This window comes from Carcharodon carcharias, chromosome 10 (assembly GCF_017639515.1).
Source record: "Carcharodon carcharias isolate sCarCar2 chromosome 10, sCarCar2.pri, whole genome shotgun sequence".
Classification (NCBI taxonomy): domain Eukaryota; kingdom Metazoa; phylum Chordata; class Chondrichthyes; order Lamniformes; family Lamnidae; genus Carcharodon; species Carcharodon carcharias.
Window position 1 is genome coordinate 155,157,741 of NC_054476.1, and position 19,623 is coordinate 155,177,363.

Genomic DNA, 19,623 nt, shown 5'->3' on the forward strand with positions numbered 1-19,623 from the left:
CATGAGGATGAAGATTTTACATTTGACACAATGTAAGTCAATGAGGACAAGAGTTATGCATGATTGAGGCAACCCCACTGAAATGGGCAATGGAGGAGGACGATTGTGGGGTCAACCGTGTTAAAGGCTATAGAAATGATGAGGAAGAATGATGCATCATTGTCACAGTTGGCCATTTGTTTTTTTCATTAGGGCTATTTCAGCACCATTGTGAGGTAGAACGGACAAATTTAAACAAGGAGATATACGAAAGATGGACACATACTTGGAAGGCAATAGCATCCTTAAGGGCTTGAGAGACAAGGGAGATCAGAAATGGGGCAGTTGCTTGCAAGGAGATATAGGTTTTTCAAAAACGGGTGTGATGATCAAGGTTGTTAAAGGAGGCGGGGAGCCATTTACAATGTCAACTCGCATGGCAGTCAGGAATGCAAGTTGGATGGGCAGCGGTTTGATATCAAAAGAGCAGGAGATGGCTTTTGTAAACAAGATGAAATCAGTAAGGGCATGAAGGAATCTGGAAAAGAACCTAACAGTGTCCTATATCACTAAAAACTCAACTTTAGAAACTGATTTCTAAAAAATTAAGAAAGCAAGCTAGAGACCAGATGATTACTGAGCATCTAGGATGATATTTCCTTTAGACAATTGTCTCTCAAAAGTGCTAACATTGACTTGGCTTGGTTTTCAATTTTTTCTCTAATATGCTCCAAACTTCTTCCATCAGTTTGAAAAGCAGTACAGTGCATGCCCAGTGACTCCTTCACAGCCACAAATTTTGTACTAAGAGAGTATAGGGTCTTTTCAATGAGCTCTACTATTTCTCAGTACAGAGTGCTACTCTGCCACATAGTTACAGCGAGTGCTCTAAAGTCACGCTAACAAGTTCACAAACTATGGGGGAAAACCAACTGGAAAACAAACAGAAAACTTTGATTCAAAGCATGCATTGATTGGGATCTCTGCACTCAAACTATGAATCTACCCTATTAGTAACATCTTTAATAATGCTGACCCAGGGTTGGAGGCTGGTCTCTGAGGGGCCTTGGCAGGCCAGTTGTAAGCAAAGCAAATCTAAGCTTTGTGTAACAAAGACTAGCTTCTGATTCTTGAATTTCTAACCTACAGAATCCCTTTGAAATCAGTTGAAATCATTGGAATATGAGGAGAATCATTCAGCTAAAGTTCTGACGATAATCTAAATCAAATAAATATTTGCAGTAATTCTCACAGGCATTAAGAACAAAAAGTAATAGCAATCAGTAGAACTTGTGAACCTGTTTGTTTTAAATAGACAATTAAATTATTAGATTAGCTAACATGAAGAAAATAATTTAGGATATGACACTTGGCTACCAAAGTATAAAGATCTGATTCTGGCTTACTGCTGTTTCCCTGTTCCCATCACTCTATTACTGGCAAAAGACCTTTCAGTTAACATGACCCTTTCCTGAGGAAAACTCTCTCGAAATCACCATGCATCATCACTCCTTCAGTCCAAACGTGCCTTCAATCTCCCCACCTTAATTTCTCTCATCCTCAATCAGCATCTTTTTACTCTCATTCTTGCTTATCAGGAGGCATTCTCCTACATAAAATGCTATACCTATCTATAAATAATTTGGTCTTGTTGGGCATTGACTTTTAAGAAATGTAATAGTTTTGATGCAAATTAAACTAATCTCGAGAAAGGTTGCATGGAACAGATCATACAAAACTGACTTGATAGCATTGTTACAATTGATGTGACTAATGCTGTGCTCACTCCAAATTTATTACTCGTTACCTCCTTGACTTTTTCAGCAATTGCTCTCTGCAATGCGAAGTGAGGAATTTTTTAATGTTTGTTGCGGGATACTATTGCAATAAATAATTTACCTCAGGTAGGGATAGCCAGTGTAGCCAGTACTAGCTTCTCCTAAGGGACGAGCAAAACTTACTACTTAAAATTTATTTGTTTTTCTTTTATAAAGCAGGATCAAGTCAAATTTGAATTTGTGCTTGTGGAACAGACATGGCCTATCAATGACAATAACAAAATTGGGGGAGAATTACTGCTTTGGGGGCAAGTGCAGATTCTGATGCAAATTACACTCAAAATTGCACCCATTTTGAAAAGTGGTTCTTTGTTCCTCCCCCCCCACTACCACTTTCAAGTTTCCACTCAAACCAATTTGCATGTCGCTGAATGCAAAATCTGCCTTGATTGAGTGCCATCAGACAACATTTTAAAAAGCAATGTAAAAATATTCCTTGATGCACTTAAAAGCAGGAATTTGGTAAATTTTGATTAATACAGCTGAAAATGAGTTTAATCAAAAAATAAACATTTTTAATTACAGTGCCAATTCGTCATCTGTAACTTAATTTTAAGTTACTGAAAATGACAAGAACAAAGAACAAAGAAAAGTACAGCACAGGAGCAGGCCCTTCAGCCCTCCAAGCCTGCACCGATCATACTGCCCGTCAACTAAAACATTTTGCACTTCCGGGGTCCGTATCCCTCTATTCCCATCCAATTCACCTATTTGTCAAGCTGCCTCTTGAACACCACTATCGTACCTGCTTCCACCACCTCCTCCGGCAGTGAATTCCAGACACTCACTTCCCTCTGAGTAAAAAACTTGCCCTGCACATCTCCTCTATAGTTTTCTCCTCTCAACTTAAATCTATGTCCCCTAGTAATTGACTCTTCCACCCTGGGAAAAAGCTTCTGACTGTCTATTCTGTCCATGCCACTCATAATTTTGTAAACTTCTATCAAGTTGCCCCTCAATCTCCGTCGCTCTAGCGAGAACAATCCGAGTTTCTCCAACCTCTCCTCATAGCTAATAACCTCCAGAACAGGCAGTATCCTGGTAAACCTCCTCTGCAACCTCTCCAACGCCTCCATATCCTTCTGGTAATGTAGCGACTAGAATTGCACGCAATATTCCAAGTGTGGCCTAACCAAGGTTCTATACAGCTGCAGCACGACTTCCCAGCTTTTATACTCAATAACCCTGCCAATGAAGGCAAGCGTGCCATATGTCTTCCTGACTACCTTATCCACCTGCATTGCCACTTTCAGTGACCTGTGGACCTGTACACTCAGATCCCTCTGCTCGTCAATGCACTTAAGGGTTCTGCCATTTACTGTATAATTCCTGCCTGTATTAGACCTTCCAAAATGCCTTACCTCGCATTTGTCCGGATTAAACGCCATCTGCCATTTCTCCGCCCAAGTCTCCAACCGATCTACATCCCATTGTATCCTTTGACAATCCTCTTCACTATCTGCAACTCCTCCAACCTTAGTGTCGTCTGCAAACTTACTAATTAGCCCAGTTACATTTTCCTACAAATCATTTATGTATACTACAAACAGCAAAGGTCCCAGCACTGATCCCTGCGGAACTCCAATAGTCACAGCTCTCCATTCAGAAAAGCACCCTTCTACTGCTATCCTCTGTCTTCTATGACCAAGCCAATTCTGTATGCATCTTGCCAGCTCACCCCTGATCCCGTGTGACTTTACCTTCTGTACCAGTCTGCCATGAGGGACCTTGTCAAAGGCCTTACTGAAATCCATGTACATAACATCCACTGCCCTTCCATCGTCGATCATCTTTGTCACTTACTCATAAAACTCGATCAAGATAGTGAGACACGACCTCCCCTTCATAAAACCATGCTGCCTCTCACTAAAACGCCCATTTGCTTCCAAATGGTAGTAAATCCTGTCACAAAGAATCTTCTCCAATAATTTCCCTACCACTGATGTAAGGCTCACCGGCCTGTAATTTCCTGGATTATCCCTGCGACCCTTCTTAAACAATGAAACAACATTTGGCCAATCTCCAGTCCTCTGGGACCTCACCCGTAGCCAGTGAGGATACAAAAATTTCTGTCTAAATGACATTAGAAACTATTTTCTAGTTATGTTAGTGCACAATAGTCAGTTATTTTATAAATATTTAAAAAATTGTATTCAAACCATTTTGAATGTACCTATTAATATCCCTTGCATCCAAAAGGTCTAGCCTAATTTTTAGTGTCTCACTGAATTCCTGCAAACAAGCCCAATTAGTGGAAACTCCCAACGGTGATTATATCACCCTGGGTGCTTCAGTTTTGTGGGTGAGGTCTGCTTCAAGTGTGATGGTTTTTCAAACTAGCATAAAAGTTCATGGAAGCTCGATGTGCGCTGAAAGTTTTATGATCTTTTGCAGCAGTTACAATGACTTCAGCCTAATTGAACCGAGAAAAGCAATGCAATTGAGTAAGCAAATTACCACTCACTGTCAAGCGTAGCGCCAATAGTGCCATCCGCATGTGAATCAGACTGAATTAACCGGCATTTAGAATGACAGAAGTCATAGCATAGACAATCTAATTTGCCCTCTGGCCCAAGGTAAAGGAACTGAGGGAAGAAAATGAATGGCAAAGACAAACTAAGTCTCCTACGACAAGATTAGGAATTTAGGAATGGGAGTTGGCCATTTGGTCCCTCAAGCCTGTTTCCCCATTCAATGAGATCATGGCTGATCTGTGACCTAACTCCATATACCTATCTTTGCTCCATAATCCTTTAATACCTTTGGTTAACAAAAATCTAACAAGTTCAGATTTAAATTATATAAGGGGTTTAGGGAGAGAAAGTAGAATCCCTAGAACACTTTATTTTATAATAACTCGACAAGTCAGGAGGTCATTTCCCACGGATCCGAGAAAACAAATTCCTTTTTACCAACCTTTAATGAGGTCTGAAAGATTGTTCTGCTCCACATTTTTCTTTGCATAGTTAAAGCACATATCATCCACTTCAGTTGCAAGAAAGAACCAACCATTCATAGTGGCTCCAAGCAAAGGGTAAATGCAGGAGGCCCCAGTTCCTGTAATGTTCAAAACAGTATTAGTTATTAAACTCAAATTTCTAGCATGTGTTGTAAATAAATATGCATCAGTTTACATATGGTAGTACCCATTGAATAGGACGGTGAACCTCTCAGTCAGTGGCTATTAATAAGTAATGGGCTGGGTTGACTCAAACTGTCAGTAGTCACGTACAATTTTTCTGATACAGGCAATTCCTTCTAGTTTGACCCAACCTAAATAAAACCATTTGAATAAATTTTTAGCATATTTGGTGATCTGCATGGTTTTTTTTCTGTATTTAGACAGGATGTGCAGGGAATGAAGCTGCATTGGCTGCTTCTTGATAAGTCATATGACCAAACTGGCCTGCAGCAGAGCAGGAACTGTCAAGTTTTCACTCAGTCTTCTGATCTTTTGAGATATTTCTCATCATCATTTGTTCAGTCCTACATCAGGCGGCGAGAGGGCTGGCTATTAAATGAACAGTAGCAGAGTGATTATGTTACTGAACTTGTAATCCAGAAGCCTGGGTTAATGATCTAGAGACAGGAATTCAAATCCCACCATGGCAGGTGGAAATTTAAATTCAGTTAATTAAATTAATCTGAAATAAAAAGCTAGTATCAGTAATGGTGATCGTGAATCCCCTTGACTGTCCTAAAAAACAATCCGGTTCACTTATATCCCTGAGGGAAGGAAATGTGCTGTCCTGACCTGGTCTGGCTGAGATATGACTCCAGACCTACCGCAATGTGGTTGACCCTTAACAGCCCTCTGAAGTGGCCTAGTTAAGGGCAATTAGGGATGGGCAATAAACGATGGGCTTGCCAGTGACACCCACATCCTGTGAATGAATAAAACACAAATCCTCAATCAGCTACAATATATGCAAGAACAGCCTGTTTTAGGTTGCCCTCCTCTCTTCCCCAGTCCACTTCCCATAAACCTTCTGGGAAAGATCCATACATCTGTTTGGTTCCTTCCTCAGTATCCCAGCTGAGATCACAGACTTGCCATGTGAGGAACTGACAGCATGAATGAATGCATTAATACCTTCTGTTGCATTACAATAGTACACAGTGAGCATTCTGAGAAGGACTCCACGTGGTTGGTATTGCTCAATGGTCCCATAATAACTGTCAAATTAGATTCATTTATTTTTGGGACTGAGATTAGATAGTGACTGCAGACAGGTTTCATTGTAAATTACATAATGTAGTAATGGTGTTCCAGAAAGTTGGCTAATTCAACAATGAAAAATAATACAAATTTGCATGGTCTTAATACTCCTGAGGAAAGACCTGTAAAACCTACCCTTTCAGCAATCGACAAGCACAGCATCCTTCTAATTAGGCTGCCAATCTCATGCATATGTAGAGGCCAAGAAAGCTGCAGCAGCTTCCTGGTAATTGAGTTCAAAATTTTAGCATTGTGTTATTCCACATAAATTTACTCAAAATGTACAGTACTTTTCAATGAAAGTATTTTACTTTTATTCATCTGACAGAAGAGAGGGAAAATAGATAGGACAGAAAAATGTTTTTGTTATTTACATCTAAAAATAATGACCAGGCTTAAGTATTATCAAATTTACAAAAAACACAGGGTTACAGAGTTAGAATTTTACCAATGTGGATAAATTTGTCACACCTCAATGAGATAACACCAGCATAATTCTTGTCAAGCAAAGTTCTATTCAGGGTGCTTCCGGAAAAATAGCTAAAGAATAGTAAGAATGCCATTTCCAATTTAAAAAATTTTGATCGACAGCAATTATTGGCATCTGACAGCAGCCACTAGTTTCAAACGGTATTGTAGGGGCTTGGCCTAAATAGCCAAGTGGTTATGGTACTGGGTTTGTAACCCCAAGATCAAGAGTTCAAATCTCACAATGGCAAACTATGAAACAATGTAACTTCAAACGGTATTGTAGTCTAACCATCAATGAACCATAGATTCAGCATTCAAGTATGTGTGTGTTAATTGAGTACGATTAACCCGGTTTCCATTTTGTCCTGAGTTTTCTGAAGGTAGTGATTCCACCTGAGCTACTGGACAATAGGCAAGAACAACATTCCTGCCACTTATGGAAATGATTATTCATTCATGTTTTCATGAGTACAAGCTGACTATTTTACCAAGCAAGACATCACATCTGAACTGGATTCTGAAATTCCTGCAAGCACACTTTTGTCAATCAGAAACAAGAACTCCAAGCAGCTGGTTTCACTCTATTAGAATAAGTAGTCTAAAGTCATATTGTGATGATCTTCTGCAATTTCAGCTGATAACAACTAATTGAGTACACACCAGTGAACAAAGTTGAAATTTTCTTGGCCTGCACCTATTATTAGCACATGTGTGGAACATCTTCCCATTAAGCAGACAAGGAACCATGAGCTGCCTGTTCGGATGACTCAATAGCTTGATTAACATTTGATTATTCAAAAACAAAATGAAAGCTATCGTCATGTCCCTAAGATATGAAAGAGATCACAAACTATTTAAATCAAATCTTACCTTTTTGCTTATTTAAAAAGTGGGCTTTGCTGAACTTGGTCACATAATTCACAAGTTAGCTACAGTTTCTGAAAATTTCCAACGGCATTTACAGGACAAAAGCTCAATCCACATCCTTGTGGAATTTCACACCTCTCATTGTGAGGACCCATTACAATCAACGAAACCAGGGACCAGCAGGTGATCTGTCTCCCCAGCCTGGTCCTATAACAAAGGGCGATCCATCGAAGCTCATTATACCTGCAGAAGCACTAATAGCCACCATCTACCTTCTAAGGTGAACAATGGATTTTGACCAGAGGCATAGAAACTGTGTTAGCCTGAAACTGATTTATTTATGGGCAACATCACATGACCTTAGCTTCTGGCCATTGGAAAGTTTAATATAGACTCGCAACTCACTCTGCTGTTTAACTTCCAGCCTGCAAACACCACAGCAGGTCTCCACATTGACCAATAGCCTGCATCAAGCCTAAACCTCCTCAAGGTCTGTTTCTCTGGAAGATTCCTGCCATCACCTGCTGAACAGACCAAGTCTCTTGTATACCAACCTCATCTTGCTGCATCACCATCAAATTGAAAGGAAATCTGCAACTCCTGCTTCAGCTAGCTAAACCCGCCTGAACTGTAACTGGTCTGTGAAGGAGCCCTTACTGAACTCTGACTTTATGGACTCTGGCAATCACATGAACTGACATTCATGTCTGTGTTTTTTTCTTTTAAATTATTCATTGTTGTAAAAACTCCTCTTTCCTATCTTCTTATTGCGTGCTTGTGTGTGTATGAAGTTGTGACCATTCCCTGGGTTTGAACGTATGAACAAACAATACTTCTGATTTAATTCTTGAGAGTTTGGTGCGAGTCGCTTTAAAATTTGACCTCAAAAACCGAGGGTTTGGAGAAACATGCCACAGCTCCTTTCAAAAATTACAACACCTCTACTCACAGGCAGACGGCGAGGAAATGAAGGAGTTCAGGTTTGCCTCTTTCCCCTATCCATAACACTGAGCAACCACATTTAACCTAATTTAAACTTGACAGTGTTTAATTGTGACAGCTACTACATGAGGGAGACTTAACAGCACAGAAGAGACTAGAGGAGGTTATTTGAGTTGGTTGACAATTTATGTCAGTAAATGTCTGAATTGACATGGTTTAATGGCAATTTAAGGTGGGTCTCATGTAAAACATTAAGATTTGGAACAAGTAGCTTGATCACTTTAAAACAACAAATGAAGGTCATGATTTGGATTGCACTTGATTTTTTAACTATGTTAACAGGGGTATTATTTCTCATCCTATTCATTTCCTTTAAAAAAACTCAATTCTCGTACCCTCGGACGACATATTTGGTGATCTGCAAGTCTATCTACAACACTGTTGTCAAAAAGATTGGTGGTCCTTCATAAAGAAGCATCATGGGAGTCATAATCAGCTGCATGTTTGCCTTGATTAGTGGTAATGTCAAGGTTTCTGTATTGAATTACAGTATAAACCCCAGATTCACACAATTTGGGCATCAACTTAGTGTTAGGTACCACTAGTCCCAATGGTAAATTGAAAAAACAAAGAATCAGCATCTGTGGGACACAGGCAGATTAAGAGCTATGGCTGGGATTTCACTGGTAGGACTAGTTTTTTGTCCTTATGTCAGAATGGAACAGCATTACAGGATGACGATTTAGTGCTATACCACTTAAACTTTTCTGCTGTTATAGGATTTGTGCTTTACTACAGCACTGAGATTTCCAAATTATTCATGCTCTTGCAGCTCAGCAGACTGAGTACCACCAGTATCAACTAAGTATCACAATGTATCAACCAAGTCTTTTGTCAAAAAAACTTACATAAAAATTTATTTTATATAAAAGAAATGTCTGAAGTATAATGTCTAATTGCACCACAAAGAGTCAGAACACTGACTCATCCTTGTGATTTGTCACGTGGCAAGTTACCAACCTTGAAAACTCGGTCAACTCAGAAGTCAGAGGTCCAAAGCACTCCCCAAGCAGAAAGAAAAAACAGACAGGAATTTAACGTCACCAACAAAAAGTCCCATTTACGCTGGGTTTCCTCCAGGCAATAGTGAAAAAGCGACCAAAAGAGCCAATAGCCCCTCCTTCACAGAGCATCTTTCTCATAAAGATAACATTGTCACGAGGCTTACCAATACATTAATATGGAAAACAGCCTGGAACCAATGTGCTTTAGTGATGTATTACCAAGACTCCAGCTCAGTATCTTATATCACTTCAAATTGCTCCCACTGATACTGCAAAGTTCAAAACGCTCTCTAAGTTTCACAGGGCAATATCTATAATTGTGTTGTCCACCGTTGTCTGGCTTAAGTAATGCACTTCAAAAATTTCACATGCCTGACATTATACCTTACTAAAATCCTGGTTAAACGGAACTGAAAATGTGCTCATCGGGGTCCAACATGAAATAATCATTTCCAACTAATAAGTAATCCTTGGTTAGACTTTGATGAAAAAGATAATGAAAACTGAGGCTTTATACCAATGTCAATTCCTCGGATGAGTTTACTTTTAACAGTGTCACTGCCGATCAGGTCTTCAACCCAGTGTATGTAGTTCAGCCGCAAAGGGACAGTAGGAATCAATCTCTCCAATGGGATGTCAATCGTCAGTCCAAAGTCCTCTTTTAATAGTGTACATGTAAGGGCTCTGACTGCCTCAGGATCTTTAAAATTTAAACTGAAATTAAAAGAAACAAAATGTTAATATCTGGAAACAATTTTCCGCCAGGTAAAAGCATAACGACATTTTGCTCTGCAGCAAGACACATAAGAATTAACACACTCCACTATGATGCCTGCCAGAATCAAATTGTTTGTGTTTACCACCATAAATTCACAGATGAAGAATGATCACTTAGGCAAAGACCTGGAGGACTCTATATACCTGTGGAATGTCTTCAACAAAGGAGGGGTAAATGTTAAAACAGTAAAAGCAGAAGATATACCTCTCTCTTTCTATAAGAGTATAATTTTAAACAATTGGACTGGTGCACAACTAACCAACCCAGTAAGTTCCACACCCCTCAGATCAACTGAAATAGCAGACAATATTGAGCAATTACATCCATCATTATTCCACATATTGTTTAGGGATAGATGTACAAGTGCAGATAGTTCTATCCACCACAATGGAAAATGTCAGTTCTGACAGTGTAACAGAAATGCAACTCTTCTAGAAACTGTTAATATATACTTAATTGGCAAATTGGTGGCAAAGTCACAATATCAGTGATTCTATCAACAGCAATACTAATCAGGAATTCTGTTCCATTAAACTGAGTAGGGCCTCTTTGTTACTCAAATCAGCATATCCAGCTGGAGCAGAACATCATTGGAACATGGTACGCTAATGTAGATGGTTCTGTCAGTATGATTTAATTGAATTAAGAGTCAGATAGACTGCAAGTCTGAAATTAACAAAACAAGCTAGGGGTAAAAGGCATTTGAAATGCTAATGAGTAAACATGGATGAGGGCTTAGCATATAGAGTGTGAAGGGAATTTGCATTTTTAGATAAGTGAAGGGGTTGTTTAGGTTTCAAAAGGATGATAGGATGTTTACAACTAACAAGATAAGCAAGGCCAAGCAGTATGTTTATTTTTCTCAAAGGTATTGACCATATTGGCAACATGAAAGACTTTTATATTATGGGAAAAGTAAATTTCCTAACACAAATAGAACAATGGAATTTATAGCTTAAAGAGAGAGAAACATATATAAAGAGCAATGAAAGGTTATGTGGTGGGGGGGGGGGGGGATTGCATGTAAGATCTAAAAGGAGTGTGTAAAACAGTCCTGGGGAAGCCTCCAGCCACTTATGAAGAAATCTGCTGTGTCCAGTAATCAAAGGTGGAGGAAAGCCTTTGGAATTCCACTGTCGAGTGAGTGCTGTGGTAACCTTGCTGGCTTGCCAATTTAAATTTAAAATCAATTTTGGACTGTTGCCTTAAAAGGGGGGTGCATAGTTGGAGTGAGGTTAATTTTCATTTTGGGTTTTGTTATAGTATTAAGTAACTAATCTTATGTACATGCTTGAAATCTTTCCTTCTGTTAATAAATGTTTTAATTTTGTTTTTTAAATCTCAGAAGGTGTTAGTGGATTCATTACTTCTGAATTCAGTACACAAATCTTCTCGTAATAAATACAAATTGTAAAACTTTTGTGATAGCGCGGCCAAGTTTCTCTTGTGAATTTGGTCTGACTGGCACACATCACCTGCCACATCATAACAATTGCAGAAAAGAATGGAATAAGGAATTGAATTCCCATGAATGAACTGGGGTTTGAAGTGCATGCTTAATCAAAATGACCCCATTATCTAAGTACAAATACATGCCCTGGTCACACAGCAATATAGTGCAGAGTAACACAATAGATATCACAAGATTTTTGCATGTCTCATTCAAAATATAAGGCTGTATCTAGTTAAAGTAGTTGACATGCCCACTGCATGGTGAGTATATAAAGTGAAACTCATCCACATTAAAGGGCAATATATGTCCAGCATTTATAAAGCTACAAATCCAAATTGGATTCACATTGTAATGGTAAATTTATATTAATCTCAAAACTGAGCTGGAGTACTGTATGCAGTTAAGGCTCCACACAATAGCAAGCAAGTTGAAGAAAGAGAGATACAGCATAGGTTCAGTAGAATGCTGCTTGGTACGAGAAAATATAAAAATCTGGGGTGTTTTCAGAAAATCAAAGGATATCAATACAAAGCATACAGCACAGAAGATGGCCATTTGGCCCATTACACGTGTTCCAACTCTTTTGAAAGAGCTATCCAATTAGTCCCACTCTCCTGTTTTTTTTACCATAGCTCTACAAATCTTTCTTTTACAAGTATATATCCAATCTCCTTTTTTAAGATACTACTGAATCTGCTTCCATCACCTTTCAGGCAATGTTGTAAAACGGTACTCGCATTATTAGACAATTTATTGGTTGGTATCAGCGTTACTTCTCAGGACATCAAGAAACTTCTGTTAAAAATACAATATTTTTTAAAAATTTGTCAATGGGATGTGGGTATTGCTGGCCAGGGAAGCATTTATTGCCCACCCCAAATTGCCCTTGAGAAGGGCATGACAGCAGTACCTTTACACAGAACCTCAGGCTGCAGCACTCTACATATCTTTACAATCAAACTTTCTAAACTGCACAGATAGGCATTTCCTTGGTTAATAAGGAGAGGACAATTAGAAGTACAACACCATCAATCTTGACAAGAATGCAACAAGAATGTGCTTAACAAAAACTTAATATGGCCTTAATTTTGTGAACTTTGCCCTTCATGATAATATGACATTTGCTAAAACATAGTAAATATTCCCATGATAAAACAACAAGCCACAAAAATTAGTCACAAATTGTTTTCATGTACAAAGGCTGTCTGAGTGCCACTTTTGGGTCAAATCTGCAGAGATACATTTGAGTATTCAGGAAAAGAACTCTGTTTCTTTCGGTCTCCCACAAATAACCTTGTAAAGGCAGAAAAACTCACCACATAAAGACTTAGAAATGTTACTGGAGTCAAATACTGTATTGATTGTGTCAACAGATGACAGATTCAGTGGAATGTGCATAAGGATCAGACACTGATGTTCTTGCAGGAATGGAAGTCTGCAGCATTGATGAAAGTCCTTGGAAAATATTAGTTTGGAGATTTATGCGGATGTGAACTTGGATCTCCAGGCTGAGCATAGCACTGTATTGCAGCTAATAAGCTGAGAAAAAAAGGCAGCTTCTCCTAGTACACCAATTTTGCCCTGCTCTCCTACAGTTCAACAATATGGTGGAATTCAGATCACCAGTAACTCACCCAACTGGCATTACTTGTGTTTCAGCCATAAATAAGGTCAGTCGGCTTGACAACTGTGTGTTTGGGGATAATGTGAGCGAAATTTCACAGCTGGGCTTGATCTTCCTACCTACAAATAAAGTCACTGGATAGCAATCTGAACAGCATAGTGTACATACACACTGGTGCAGAAAGAATCAAATTTGGTTCTGCTGGTTCCAAGATTGGATAGCCTTCCCAACATTCAGAGTTCAAATACAAACAATTGCCATTGTGTGAGATAGCCAGTACATATGGTACCATAGACCGACAAGAAGTCAACCTCAGGGGAGCTGGGAGAAAACTTAACAAGCAAAAGATTGTCAATAAGGTGGCTCAAGTTCATTTATAAAATAAATCTAATGATTTATGGTAGGACAAGGTGCACATTTTCAAAAGTGGTAAGCCATCTCAGTATTCAATACTTCCATCACCAGGCTTCCATTTACCATAAGAAAAATTCAAAAAGGCTTGAGAACGATCGGTTCAAAAAAATCAGAGAGGGTTAGAACATGAAAAGGCAAGATCAGCTTTTATACCACTAGGTGCATTGTTTTCATTGCATGTATGCTGAGGGTGCCACATTTCTTCCCTATAACCCAAGATATATGATAGCCCTGTGTAGTTGTTCAAAGAAGCATCCGTTGTTAAATTATTTAGTAAGCTAAGAAATTCATGTATGTCAAATGAAATATGAAAGTATACTGCAATGAGCTTACTTTCACTTTTTGTGCTGGGGTGGGGTTGCTTTCTCATTTGTTCTAATGCTGACGGGTACAATATGATCAGGTCCTTAAAGATGGACTCAAATATACAAACTGTACAATTGTCATCCATCCATAATTAGCTATAATTCACTTTGATGTTTTTTTACCAACATTTACTGTATCAATGAATCAAATATTTGACATCGCTCATTAAAACATGTACACTGCTGGCAATTGAAGAGAATGAAAAGGAATGAGTCTTCGACAGAATTTGTTAAACCAGAAACTGTTGAGAGTGCAACATGAATTTAAATTTAATAATTTTCCAATAGGAAGCTCATCTTGATCATGAAATACTTTTTCCTCCTCTCCAAAATTCTCCCTCCAAGCTAGCCACAGACTTCCTTGCTCCCTTTCACAAATGGTGGGCATCTTACAAATACCTCACTGGCAATTGAATTAGTCTAATTCTGTTTTTATTACCTCGAACTGCAGGGTTCTCTAGAACCTTTATAGATTGTTTTGGTGACTGGGAAGAAATGGATGGAATTGCAAAATGCAATCAGTGGCCATGGCCATTATCCATACGTGGACAGCAATAAAATACCAGCAAGGAATTCAAGTCGTAAAAAACCCAGAGGACTCTAATCCTGCTCCCACCCAATCACTATGCATCCACATTTCCAGCCAGGGTTGGGAATCAAAAAGACCACCTGATTTTTCATTTCCCAGCTCAGCGGCATAATTAGTTATCTCAGCCCTATCTGAAGCCAAGTAACACAATTGCCAAAAGACTAAACCTGGGACACTCTGCTCTGCATGGTCAAACTGATACAGACTTTAGCCACCAGGAAAACTGATTTTTTAAAAATAAAAGTAATTGATATTATTCTATCTACATTCTAGCCTTTCCATTGCTGTTAATTTGTGTCTAAAGCTGTATATTTCACTATAGTCAACTGCTTCCCCTTCAAAAAAAGTAAAATAACATGCACCTTGTAGGGTACTCCTGGAGAACAGATGAAAATTATGGCACTAGAATCAAGCCTAGGACTGTCATGAAACATGCCTACTTAATGCTCCACTATCAATTTGTCCCTGTTAAGTACATCTTGTTGATTTTTCTCTTTGCAATGGTGCTCATGACATTATCAGGAAGCACCTTTTACTTATTCTGTAAAGAAATAACTGCTAGCCTTAGGACTAATAATGTCTCATTAAATTCAGGTTATGATTCCTATTATCTATCTGTTACGGCAATTTTGCAATCTGTCCGAGCTATGCAGCATCATTAACTGAAGAAATTATTGCTCAAGACAGAAACTTGAAATGCATTTCTCAAAGATCAATTCGAATTGTATTCATGGCAATTTATATCAAGGTAATGATCCCAAATACATTCTGCAAAATATTTAGACAACTTTTGCATCTAACCATAATGCTTCTGAAATGTCAGACCGTCGTGATATATGACAAAGCATGATAAGTGAAAGTCTCTTCCACTGTGTGAAAACGGCAAGGATTAATGAGCCAAAAAAATCATGCGAAGGTGGGGCATGCTTAAAATCAGAAACTGCAATGACTGTAACAGGTGAATATTGAAGCAGAAAGGTACGACACTGGACTATGAACATAATCATAAATCAGTGCCAATAAAGGAATAGCAATCTATATGAAGGCAAGATAATGACCAATTAAGATTTCAATACATTGCTAACAAGCCAAAAAAACTCAAACTTTTCCAGAAAAGGCATACAACTGAAAAAAAGACACCAAGAATGTTGGCAGGACTATTCTTTGCTACTCAATGTTTTTGAAACTTGCAGCCTTCTCAATACTGGTGATAAGCAGCTTCCAGAAGAAATATTTGGGTGGGGGGGACGGACGGACTAGGGGTTAAAACATAGATCAAAATAAAATCCAACTTTGGGCCGAGTCCCAGGAATTCTTTTCCTCGTGGGGTAAAAAGCACTGGTTGACAAAAGTAAGATTTTGAAAAATAAATACCAGTCTAAATCATGAAGAGAAGTTACATCTGTTATCCCAACAGCAGTCTTTCCATTCTTTAAAAAACACTAATGCCAGTGAACAAGTGCATGATCAGGCAAAGTTCTACACTGGATGCAACTGTGCCAATTCTGGTTTGTACAGGAAGAATATGGTGATGTTTGCAATGAACATCAGTCTCATTTCAAGGCTTGATATTGTCGATTTTAATTACATTTTTTCAGACAGCTGTCCTAATGTATGCCTTGTTGAAAAATATGCCTTAGCAGCAAAAAAAAACCCCTTATGAATAATTTATTGCTACATTTTCACTCAGAAATACAAGGTTGGAATGTAACTCACATTGAGCAATGATACCTGGGTTTTTAGTACAGCCTCAATCTTTCATCAGGCAATGAGTATGTTGGCTGTCTTTTCGGTTATGACTTTACAACATTTTTGCCAATAAAACAGTCAGATTAAAAGAGCACAATGCCTAGCTGGTTCAAAACAGATTCTGCTCATCAGCAATTTACAGTGCATATATATCTTTCAAAGGAATACTTTTAATGTCAGACTTACTTTGGAATATTCAGCTTGAAAATTACTCCTGGCAATTGAGTGAATCAACCAATTGGGCAATCATTTTTTAAAATAAAGTTTCCAGGTTGGATGCAAAAGTATGTTGCTTTGTTACCTGCCTTTCGTTTTCACCATATTCCACTTTCATGAGAAATAAGGCAAAAGGATACTGAGAATTGATTGAGCAAAATTTTGGGGTAGAGATTGGTATGGGGTTTGCCCATAAAGCAGTCTAATTTTATAGTGGTAAAAACAAAAAAACTGCAGATGCTGGAAATCCAAAACAAAAACAGAATTACCTGGAAAAACTCAGCAGGTCTGGCAGCATCGGCGGAGAAGAAAACAGTTGACGTTTCGAGTCCTCATGACTCTTCGACAGAACTTGAGGGTTCACTCAAGTTCTGTCGAAGGGTCATGAGGACTCGAAACGTCAACTCTTTTCTTCTCCGCCAATGCTGCCAGACCTGCTGATTTTATAGTGGGGCTGTCTGTACCCAACCTGCTTTTCTTTATTTTTGCCAAGTATGAAGGTCGCTTTAGCGATGTGACGCTTTCGAACAGCAGCCATATATTTGGACAGCTTTGCTAAATTATGGCCCCATTTTGTGTGTCAAACAACTCTGAATCTGTAAAATAGAAGCCAAATGTCTGTTCACTAACCCTTGTCAAAGTTAGTTAGTGTTGAGCCCAGCTCAGGATTCTTCAGTGATCCTTAGCAACCAACAGGAAGTAAGTTGTAAACAAACTTTTTTTTTAAAAAAAAAATGAGACCACAAGGTGCAGAAGTCTCTCCCCTGCCTCCACAGGTGGCCCAGTCACCCACCTCAGCAGAGCCTGGACTAACCAGCCTCATCTTTCAGAATTTACCAACGGCCATTGCCAGTCTCAGCAGCCAACAATGACACCAGCTCTGCCAGTGAGCCACTTGGGTACATGCACCAAGTGTCCGCAATTTGCTGGTATAACTTAAATAGGACACAAGACCCAATTTCAATCAAGCCTCATGCCTACCAGTTCCAGTGCAGAGATGGTTTCCTTCACCCAGCTTGCGCTGGCAAGTCAGCACCATGCAATTTCCGTGCCTTTATCTTTTTTGTGGTTGGAACCTGTGAAGATGATGGCCAGACATAGCAAACAAGCCTCATTCATTTTTTGATTATTTTTTCAAAATGGATACAGTGTTATTTTCATTGCAATGCAGATCCTTATCCTGCAGTATGCATAAATGCTTTTGTTAATTAAAGAGGTAGGGTTGACAAATTAAGGTGCATCAATTACAAATCTATCTGCTGGTACCTTTCAATCTGTGGATTATTGTTTATGTACAGTCTAACTGTAGACAAATGTTCTAGCTTAAGACACCAGACATTTTTAAATTGTCCTACTTTTTAAACAGAAGTCATGAAAAAATAATTCTTAAGTTACTGCATTGGTTATTCATTTTTAACACTACTCAAAAAGATTAATGGTAATCTTTAAAAATTAAATATTCCTCAAGCTTGTTCTAGAAATGATTACAAAACACTATTCATTTTAACAAAAAGAAAACACCAATCTGTGGGACATCCTTCAGGGAAAGAAATCTGCCATCCTTACCTGGTCTGGCCTACATGTGACTCCAGGTCCACAGCAGTGTGGTTGACTCTTAACGTCCTTTGAAACTGCTGAGCAAGCCACTCAATTCAAGGGAAATTTGGGATGGGCAACAAATGCTGGCATTGCCAGCGATGCCCACATCTCATCAAAGAATCAAGGATTTTAAAAAGGTGTAATAATATTTATAATGCAACCCATCATCTGAACTGTAACTATATTTTCATAAGAACAAAGGAAATAGGAGAAACAGGCCACTCAGCCTCTCAAGCCTGCTCCGCCAATCAGCGAGATCATGGCTGATCTTCTACCTCAATGCTATTTTCCCGCGTTATCCCCATATCCTTTGATATTTTCAATATCTAGAAATCTATCGATTTCTGTAGAGAATATGCTCAATGACAGAGCCTCCACAGCCTTCTCGGGTAGCGAATTCCCAAGATTCACCACCCTCTGTGTGAAGAAATTCCTCCTCATCTCAGTCCTAAATGGCCTACTTCCCACTGAAACTGTGTCAGCTGGTTCTAGACACCCGCCCCCTGCCCTGCACCCCCAGCCAGGAGATACCTACTTTCTACATCCACCCTGTCATGTTCTGTAAGAATTTTGTATGCTTCAATGAGATCACCTCTCATTCTTCTAAACTCGAGATAATATAGCTCAATCTCCTCAGGGATCAGTCTGGCCAACCTTCATTACACTCCCTCTATGTCAAGTAAATTCTTCCTTAACTAAGGAGGCCAAAACTGTACACAATACTCCAGGTGCAGTCTTGCCAAGGCTCTATACAATTCTACTTTACTCCTGTACTCAAATCCTCTTGCAATAAAGGCCAACATACAAAGTGCCCTCCCAATTGCTGGCTGCACCTACATGTTAGCTTTCAGTGATTATCTAACAAGGATACCCAGGACTCTTTGGACATCAACGCTTCCCAATCTCTCACCATTTAAAAAAACTCTGCATTTCTGTTTTGCCTAACAAAGTGGATAACTTTACACTTTTCCACATTATATTCCATCTGCTTGCTCACATAGTTTGTCTAAATCCCCTTGAAGCATCTTCGTATCCTCCTCACAACTCACATTCCCACGTGGTTTTGTGTCAACAGCCAACTTGCAAATATTGGAAATAACAATTTCATACCCTTATGCCCTCATCTCAATGAATTTCGGGCTGGGCAGGATGTTGAACTCTTCTTCCGCTGCCTTCGTCTCGATGTTCACTTCTTTGGGCAAGAGTCCTCCCCCCTGTTCCACTGATCCTTTCACCCGCCTCCAGTATTCTCCCTCCATCTGGACCCCTCCCTCTGGCCTCTTACCTGCTCTCGATCCTTTCATTGAGAACTGTTGGCGTGACATCGGCCATCTTAATTTCTCCGCCCCTCTAACTATCCCGTCTCCTTCTGAACTTGCTGCATTCAGTTCCCTCAGATCCAACCATGACTTTGTTATCAAACCTGCTGACAAGGGTGGTGCTGTTCTTGTCTGGC

The 19,623-nt window shown here is 39.1% G+C and overlaps 1 protein-coding gene across 9 annotated transcripts in view; it reads right to left on the reverse strand.

Moving 5' to 3' along the window:
• Positions 1-19,623, reverse strand: part of mettl16 (methyltransferase like 16) — a 111,811-nt gene that overhangs the window by 47,910 nt on the left and 44,278 nt on the right. For all 9 annotated transcript variants that reach the window (XM_041196971.1, XM_041196972.1, XM_041196976.1 and 6 more), the window contains 2 exons: positions 9,898-10,094; positions 4,734-4,874 (listed from right to left, as the gene is read on the reverse strand). In XM_041196971.1, coding sequence (XP_041052905.1) covers positions 4,734-4,874; positions 9,898-10,094 — 338 coding nt within the window. The remainder of the gene's footprint in view (positions 1-4,733; positions 4,875-9,897; positions 10,095-19,623) is intronic.